We start from the raw sequence: 9,734 nt of genomic DNA, 5'->3' as shown, positions 1-9,734 counted from the left end.
ATATATATATATACATATATATATATACAGTATATATATATATATATATATATATATATATATATATATATATTATTTTTTTCTGCCCATGCGCCACCAGCACTCTCTTTGGGCTCTCTCTTTGACATGGACTTATTCTGCTCTTGGACTGGAAATTTTAATCTGATTAATCTTAAATGAATTAATGTAATTTGACCTTTTTTTTGGATATTTGGATGAATTTTGGATGAATTTCGGTGTGTCAAACTCAAGGCCCCGTGGCCCAAATGCGGCCAGCCAAGTCATTTCGTATGGTCCGCTGGAGCTTAAAAAGCATCTTACTAAGTCTATGCAGGATCGTTATACAGCAATGAAAAATATTTGTTACTTGAATAAATAATAATCAGTTGCAAAAACATTTATTAATACATTATGGAGTAGTTACAAAACGTCAATACGGTCTTCCATTTACAACTAGCCCTTTAAGGGGAACTGTGTTGATGATGTGGCCCCCTGGTGAAAATGAGTTTGACACCCCTGTCTTATGGGACAAAGACATTTTGTCCCATCATCTATACATCTACGTAAATCTCAGCAATTAAGAACCACTGATTATTATCCTTTTTAGTTAACATTTCATCATGAATTGAATAAAAATGCCGTTACTCCTCCACCTTTTCACTCTCGGGGGTTTAATGGCAACGTGTCCAATACCCTTTTCTAGTCCACATGACATGGAGCGTCTTGTTGAGGGCCAGAGAATGTTATTAGTTTTTCCAGGTGACAAGTCTGGGTCTGTGGTCATTTTGTTGGAGGAGCGATGAGCGCCGAAATGTCTCTTTGCAGAAATGTCTCTTTGAACCCCGCAGTCTAATAAAAAACAGAAAAAAAATAAGAGGTTGTAGACGAAATAACTCTCCTCTCTCTCCATCACAACAGCAATTTTCCTCGGCTCTTTCCGCCTGCCTTATGAAGAGATCCGGGACATTGTGCTGGAGGTGGACGAAGAGCGACTGAGCGAATCACTCATCCAGGTAAGACTGCTTTTCGTGACGGCTGTTGAAAGTTTTTTTTTTTTTTTTCTCTCTCTTTTCTCACACAGAACCACAAACAGGCAGGGAGACAAACTTTCTTTTTGTCACTTGGGTGTCTTGGAAATATGTTTTAGAAAAATAAGAGTCAATTTTCTCTACCGTTTTATCGTGAAAAACTCCACCGAAGCTAGCCTTTCATTTTTGGCCTTTGGCTAATGGAGAATTTTACCATGTTTGAACTGACCATGCCGGTTCACCTCAAGACACTCAGGCCACGTTTAAATGGCGGTAATACAACTACAGATCCCTGAGCAATAGTGCCGATTCGGCTCTCTGTTTAGACCAGGAGTGGGCAAACATTTTTTGACTCATGGGCCAAAATTGTCCCTAAAATTGAACAGGAGGGCTGGGTCAGGAACAGGAGAACACCATCTGTTGGTAAAACATGGGTATTGCAGGGAAAAGGCAGAACTATAATGATAATATAAATAAATTATGTAATTTGGAAAAGTTTGGCGGGCCTGATTAAAAAGCTGAATGGGCCGCATATGGCCCCCGGTCCTTAGTTTGCCCATGCTTGGTTTAGATGCTAAGAGTATTGGACCCAGTGGTTCCAGAGTGGAATATTTGTAGACTTCTGCTTCTGCTTCTCCATGTGAAAGGACCTGGGTGAGCTCATGCGGTCAGCCCCGACTCTGTAACATTTTACCCTAACCACCCCTGCGTAACATCACATAATAGCAACAATGGCAGACATCATGCTAATTATGACCATGCTAGAGAGGCTAATTCGTTTACTTGTTGTGCTACAGCTAATTGTTTCACTTCCCTGGTGTTGCCTGGCATATTGTATACTGGACGTATTCAGTGGTTACTTAATAACGGTTACATTTATACCGCTAATACTTTTATTAAAACCGCATTTTGAAAAAAGAGTACAAAATTTGGTTACTATTAGTTATAAAAATGTGCTTATTTCTTTTCTACCCTTTGTTGTTTGTCATCAGTGGAATCCCAGTTTTAATTGTGGTCGATTTGTTTTCGTGTCTCCTCACTGCCGTCGTAATTAAACAGACTTCCATCACTTTGACTCACGTATAAAAGAAGATGAAGGACGAATCGTTGGCAGCGTTGCTTCGGCTCCACCTTCCATTTCTTGTTTTTTGTTTAAGCGGTGATTGATGAGCCTCTTAAAGGCTACTCTGTTTGTCCTCACGTTTTATTTTATTTATTTTTTACCTAATTGAAAGCCACAGAAGGTGCATGTGAGGTGAATTATCCACTGGGAGAAGCGGCTTCACATCCACTTTTTTCATATATATTGTTTTTCTGTCTGTGCTCAGCTTTGGGTATCAGCCAAGTGGAGCCTTAAAGCCCAGAAAGGTTTCTTATTGTGGGAAAAAAAAAACTATTTTGAAGCGTTGCCTTTATTTTGATGCACCTTTCTCTCATGATATATCAACAGACTACCCCCACAGGTTTTAGTCCTGGACACTAATAGGAGATAGTGGGGCAATATATATTTAAATGCAGCAGCCCTGCAATACTGTTACAACAGTACTGATAGCCTTTAATTGGTTGGTGATATAGAGAAAAGGGAAATAAAGTATGCTGTCAGACCTTGTTTTAGTTTGTGGAAGAGAAAAGTTTCCCGTCCTGTATTTTTTTAATTTTGTTTTTACACCATCTGTGGTTCGGTCTAACAGCTCTGTTGTTAAATAAAAAGTGACACTCGAAGCTTATCGCTGTAACTCATCAGCGTAGAATGTGACATTTTGCGGGGGGAAATCAGTGCCGTGATAAAGTCAGTCACACCCTGTGGACAACAAAAAGTCTTTTATACTTGAAACCATCTGCACCCTGGGTGTGTTAATCACTTACTGTAAAATATAAAGTTACACAGTGAAAACTTCAGAATTTACAGATCTGAAGATAACGTGTTGTATAATGAGAATGCTGTGGACGGATTTAATTATTATGATTTACCCACGTAACACAGCTGCTGCTCTTTGATCTGCGGTAAAGATATAACCTGACCGTCAGCGACGGAGGGAGGGGAGGTTGGATTACAAAAAGTCTGATGCGTTTGTTTGTTTGTTTGCACAGAGATAAGTGGATCATAGCAATCTAAAATATATGAAATATACCCGATACAAATACGGAACCAGAACTGTGTCCACTAGAGGAACCTTAAATAACTAAAGAGCTGGACAAAATCTTAAAACTGAAAAAACAAAACAAATGGATAAATAATACATTTACATTAATACATTAATACAGTATATATACTGTATATGTATATATATTATCGAGATATACATATATGTATTATCGAGATATACATATATATGTGTGTGTATGTATATTTATGTATATATGTATTTATATATATATATATATACATAGTGTATGTATATATGTATATCTCGATAATATATATATATTATCAAGATATACATATGTGTTTATGTATATATATGTATATATGTATATATATATACATACATAGTGTATATATATATATTAGTGAGATATACATATATATGTATGTTTATGTATATATGTATATATGTATTTATATATACTGTGTATATATACATACATAGTGTATATATATATGTATATCTCGATAATATCGTCTGACCTATATTATTGTCCTGATATTGTAATAATCATGTGATATCTGTAAGAATCCTCATTGGGTTTTTCTCTGATAACGCAATGCAATTTCGGGGAAAAATGACTGCATACATCGATATCGTTTGATATCGGAATAGGAAATTCAGTGCAAAATATCGGCATGTCGGATTTTTTTCCAAAAAGTTCGTAATAGTTTTTTGTTTTGATTTTAACTATTTGATATCGGAATAGGAAATTGAGTGCAAAATATCGGCATGTCGTAATGTCATGTAATAGTTTTTTGTTTTGATTTTAACTGTGCCATCCAGCCTTAATTATTCTCATTGGTGTATAAGTCGGGGGGGAACAAGCATGACAGTTAAAAGAATGACTTCTCCTTGAAAAAAGTCTTTTCTCTGGCAGTACCCACACAGTATTCACTGCACAGACGTGGGTCCTCCATCAGGACATTTATCCGCTGCAACATCTTCTCCTAGCCAGCCAAGGTGTGATGTCCTTACATAACCTGATGCTGTTGTTCCATGAAAGGAAAAAGAACAACGCAGACCATGATGGAGCCTCCCCATTTGAAACCAATCCAAGTTGATTTTTTTTTCCTTGCATCTTTCAATGTCAGATCACTAGCAAAGTTTAAACGTGGTACGTTTGTGGAGTGGAAGGAGACATTGACATTGATTTTTTTTTTTTTTGCAGTAATGTATGTGTTACCAACATTTCAGCTGGTAGCATGACCTAAGGATAATACCAGGGGTTCAAGGTTCAATTGTTGAGAGTCATATCTGATCAATCACCCAGTCCCTGTATTTACCTTTACAGTGGAAGTCCATATTGGACATGATGGTGTCTGACAGCATTTATTTTTCTGAGGCAGAGAGACGTCACCATCCTGATCTCGTTTGGCACGTCCACCCGAATTAACCAGATAATAACAGTGCATGTTTATTTACATAATGTGCACAGGTGTTCAAAAACACAAACAAAATGACGAATGAAGGAAAAAAGGAACAAAAACAGGCATCAATAAATTTCACAAATATACAAACATCTTCACTACGAGCTGCCGCAACATGCTAACTTCCAATCTACCACCAACCTGAGACAACGCTCATCTCAACTCCTTTGAATACCACCCCCGTGATTGGTTGTTGACAACAGAGTATTACAAAATATAATGTGATTATCAGAAATATACTCATGATTTCCCATAACAAAAACACATAACCAATAACCACACTTGTTTGGTCTACTGGTAAAATGCGATCTACAGTATTTATTGGGCACTCCTCAAGAAGCCAAAAGTGGCTTATAAAATATGTAATTTAATGTTAGTCACTATTACTGGGTGTCAACATGTGGCATGGAAATGTTAGATTGTAATAAAAAACAAATGTAATTTGTCAAATAAGGGGCAAATCAAGTCAAAATATTGTACCTTATTTGAAATAGTTTCAATTGGGTCACACTGAAGACTGAAATCGGCCTGACAGGCTCAGACAGACGCTAGAAATCGCCTCAAAAGTCAAACTGTAATAAACGTAGTTTATGAGATTCGTAAATCAGGCTATGATGCAATATCACCAGACTGTTTAAGTCCTCATCTCTGTGTTGCCGCTAAATAAAAGCCTTTCCATGCCTACTGCAAATATCGGGCTCAGCTCGTCCATGTGCATAAACGCTGATTGGCGTGTGGCTGAAGTGGGTGGTATTGAGTTGATTAATCAGTGTAATGAGTGTAGATGAGCAGCGTGCAGATGGAGCTCACGCTCAGGACTGTCCTCCACAGCAGGAACTTTTTTTTTTTTTTTTCCCCCGTTTCTCGCTGAACCCCCTCAGGCATGTATTTACTTCCTTCTGAAACGTACCAAATAATTTTCTGCCTTATGTTATTCCATAGTCACGGAGCTCCAGGAGGGTTGTTTAAGTATATGATGAGCAGTACTTGCATATAAATATATATAAATTTTTTTTTTTCTTCCATCCTTGTCATTTTTTTTTTCTCACCTTATGCGGAGTCAGAAAAAAAACAAAAATAACAGTTTCTGCTGTTGGGCAAACAAAAAACATTGTGTTTTCCATTATCTAATGGAAAACAATTCGTTCTTGGTATTGTTTGATTCAAAACACTTGGGTTGAAGAAGTATTTAATTAGAGCGGAGGAAAAAAATATGTTTACACACTGAAATGCAGCGGAATGAAAAATACATCTTAGGTTCTGTTTGCTACTTTTGTAAATGTGCACATACTATGCAGATGACACCCATATGGACTTTCCCTATTATATGAAACAGTACTTCATGTACTTTCACCACAGTTGATACATGCTTTGTAACCAAAAAGCTTATAGTTTTTAATTCAGATTTGCAACTAGCCAAGTCCACCACAATGACTGTTATTTTGATAGCTTTATTTTAAATCCAAGATAAATAAGAAATACAAGGTGCTCCTTCCATAAGAAACACCTATACCCTGTTGATCGGTTCTTACGCTGTTTTTATCTGTTGTTGTGAGTAAAATTGAAGGCTTGCATATAGGACCAAATTCCCACTATCTATTTTAAACTGAATAATTCATATATAATTAAAAGTGCAGTTTTCGTGACTTTGCCATTTATTTATTTATTTTTCGTAGAGTCAGATGAGTGCATTCATCTTTATTATTGTAGTCAATCAGAGGAGACATTTGCATTTGAGTGTTTACTGTGAAGAGTAATTTATAGCAAATGAAGACATGTTTATTGACAGCTGCAGTTAATTGAGGGCACAGAGGTAAATACATCACCTACACAAGCAACTAAGCCAAAATGGATTCACGGTCTCAGTCTCATGATGTGACTGTCAGAAAACATGTTTACATTTATATTTAAAGTGACTTAAATGTCTAATACTGAACAATATCCTCTTTTTTTTTGAATTTTTTTTTATTAAAATTGTATTAATTAGTAAATTCAGGGACATCATTTAAACATTAATTCAGCTTTTTTTTAAATTCAGGTTTCAATTCAATTTTGAAACCCTTTATGTCTGAAATGTCTGTCTAACGTTGGACTCGTTCCTATAGAATCCTCTTAACATTTTGCCTTTTTTATTATCACAATTTGATCTCAGTTATGCCATTTTACATCATTTGGCTTTTAACTGAAACTGTTTTTGGCAAAGTAATATTTTATTTTATTTTATTTTATCTGGGTAATTAAGAAAAGAAAACCAATTTGCTTTTTTCACCTATTTATGTCACAGTAACTTTCTTATTTTCAAACACTGGTTAAACACCTATTTAAATGCAGTCCACTGTCTGTGTCCTTTTTCTTCCACCTTGGTTTCTGTCAGAATTCTGACTGCTGGTCAACAAAGGCCTCTTCTCTGTACGAGGTCAACGCGACCAGGTTTAGAGGAGCGTCAGCGTCAACACCACTGAGCTGCCATGTATAACAATCAGATGAGGAGGACGATCAAAGCCAGTGGCGCATTGAAAACTCCGAAGTCTCCGGGTTGCATTGCGTTCAGGTTTACTTCACACTCAAGAAAGCGTCGCAGTTATTCTCCTTAAACATGCACTGTGGAAATTTTGATGGAGAAAAACTAATGACCCCCTTGGTGTCCATGGAAATCTCCCCTACATTAGTTTTTATTTATTTAGCTTCCATAGAAAATCCCTTACAGCCTGTCTGGCCTAAGGGGACAAAATCAACTGGCTTGATGATGGAATTTGGTCCAAATCCCTTGCAGTCTCTGCCAAAGAAACACCAGGAGGAGGAAATGCCTAAATGAATAAATAACGCATGTTAATTTAGATTTTTTTTTAATTATTATTATTTTTGGGTTGTGTATTAAGCACAGTTACTTACTGAATTCATTACAAAAAGTTTTTTTTTAACCTATAATTCTAGTTTTCTAGCGTTATTTTAAGAAGTATATATTGTTTTTTTTGGGTTTTTTTGTCTAACTAGTGTAGTTCTACCTACCTTATGACTTTTTTTTTCGCTCGTTTTTTACTTTGCTGGCATTTTTTCATGTAAAACCCTTCACTACTAATTCATTCATTAATTATCCACCGCTCAATCCTTTGACCAGGGGTCACAGAGAGTTCAAACCAATTCCTCTGACACTGACTATGTCAGTCCATCACAAGGTCACATAAGGAGACAAACAACCATCATTCACATTGACCTGTTGACCCAGTCCTATATGGTTTCTGGACCAGACGGCTGTTAGGAACAAATATATTAGATATTTATTATAATTATTTATTTATATTTAATCCAAAAAAATTAAATTATATTATATTATATATATATTATATATATATTATATATATATTATATATATATTATATATATATTATATATATATTATATATATATTATATATATATTATATATATATTATATATATATTATATATATATTATATATATATTATATATATATTATATATATATTATATATATATTATATATATATTATATATATATTATATATTATTTACATATTATTTACATATATTTTCACACAGTATCCCGAACATGAATTGTATTTTTTGTATTTTCAAAATTCATTAAGCGGGATCGGATTGAACAACACCTTTAGCGAGCCGCTTTTGCTCTGCAGGCCGTATGTTTGACACGGTTTGAATTATTCCAAATGAATGACATTAAAAGACACCATTTAAATGTCTCCGCCGAGCTCATTTCTCTACCTGGTTGAAAGTTGCAGTCAGTTAAAGATTACTGGAGAGGATTGGTGTGTTGGTGCTCTGTCAGGATTAGCCCTCCATTTTCCTCCTGCGCCTCCTCAGCACCATGGAAACCACCTCTCCTCCAGGTCTTAGAGGAGTCTGAGCCCGAGTGGCTCTCTCTCTCTCTCTCTCTCTCTGTCTCTCTCTCTCTTTCTGTGCTTATTATTGTTTATCCGTCCTGTCAATCACCTCCCATCACCTCTACCTCCACTTATCCATATGCATGCCGTTGTCATTACTGCTGGCAGTCCACTGGCTGCAGGCTCTGGCACTGCTACCGTCGCCCCTTTTGTTCTCGGCCCTAGCAACAGGTGATTGTCGCACACGGGCCGCGGTGCACGTCGTCATCCGCATGGTGTAAACGTGCACATGTGGGGCCGGGCGATAAGTGTGGCTGTGCATCGTCTTCGCTGGATTAGAGCTGCAGCAGGAGGACCAGGAGGGTCTCCCCCTGGGGCCTCGTTGTGGATTATTCTGGCAATTGGGCTCAGACTCATCTGCATGAAATGCTAATTTTTTTTTTTTTTTTTTACCATCAAATCAAAAATACATTCTGCTGATTTAGTGAGGCTAGTGAAACAGTGAATTATATCCAGGTTCTGGACTGGTTTAGTATTCAGTATTCTTCGAATGTTGGTGATGAGGACGTGAGAAACAAGAGATGTCCAACCAACTTTGGTCCCAGGTGTTTGTAAATCAGTTGTAGCATCTCCTGCGGTTGACATACTGCACGCAGTTCTTGGTACTAGGACAGAAACGCCATGTACAATAGTGATGTGCGGATCGACCCTGAAATATCGATACTTCCGATTCTGGACCTTTATGCTCTGAAATCGATTCTGAAATCAAAATATCAATACTTTTGATACTTACGCATTCTGAGATGAGGTGTATCCTAAACAGAAACATGGTGAAAAGTATCCAAATTATTGAGATGTTGTCTAAGTGACGCTCGGTTGGTGGGACTACTTCTTCTTCCGCCTGGGTGTGTGCGTCATGCTTAAGCACAGGGGCTCTACTCCGTGCTCTCACTCAGTCACTATTGATGGGAATTTCGGCTCTTTTTTGGAGAACCGGTTCTTTTGGCTCGGTTCACTGAAAAAATCCGACTCTTTCGGGTCCCAAATGGCTCCTCAGATTATTTATTTTATTTTTTTATTTATTTTTGTTTTACAAATAACATGTTTTCAGAGTTTGAAACATTGTTTTGACATATTTTATATGATTGTGTTCTCAAGGTTTTCTATTGTTGTGTTGACTGTATAGTAAATGAGGCAGCTACCTCAGTACACTCCAGAGTTTAAAATAAATAAATAAAAACCTCTGCCTTGGATTCTTAAAGAAGCTA

At 36.6% G+C, this 9,734-nt stretch overlaps 1 protein-coding gene across 4 annotated transcripts in view; it reads left to right on the top strand.

The window, feature by feature from the left end:
- The window catches only part of diaph2 (diaphanous-related formin 2), a 443,473-nt gene that overhangs the window by 271,314 nt on the left and 162,425 nt on the right, over nt 1–9,734 (top strand). For all 4 annotated transcript variants that reach the window (XM_025063481.1, XM_025063479.1, XM_025063480.1 and 1 more), the window contains one exon: nt 919–1,013. In XM_025063481.1, coding sequence (XP_024919249.1) covers nt 919–1,013 — 95 coding nt within the window. The remainder of the gene's footprint in view (nt 1–918; nt 1,014–9,734) is intronic.

Source organism: Cynoglossus semilaevis, chromosome 15 (genome assembly GCF_000523025.1).
Source record: "Cynoglossus semilaevis isolate Cse_v1.0 chromosome 15, Cse_v1.0, whole genome shotgun sequence".
In the NCBI taxonomy this organism is placed as follows: domain Eukaryota; kingdom Metazoa; phylum Chordata; class Actinopteri; order Pleuronectiformes; family Cynoglossidae; genus Cynoglossus; species Cynoglossus semilaevis.
Note: the sequence above shows the minus strand (reverse complement) of the source record. Positions and strands in the feature narration are given on the sequence as shown.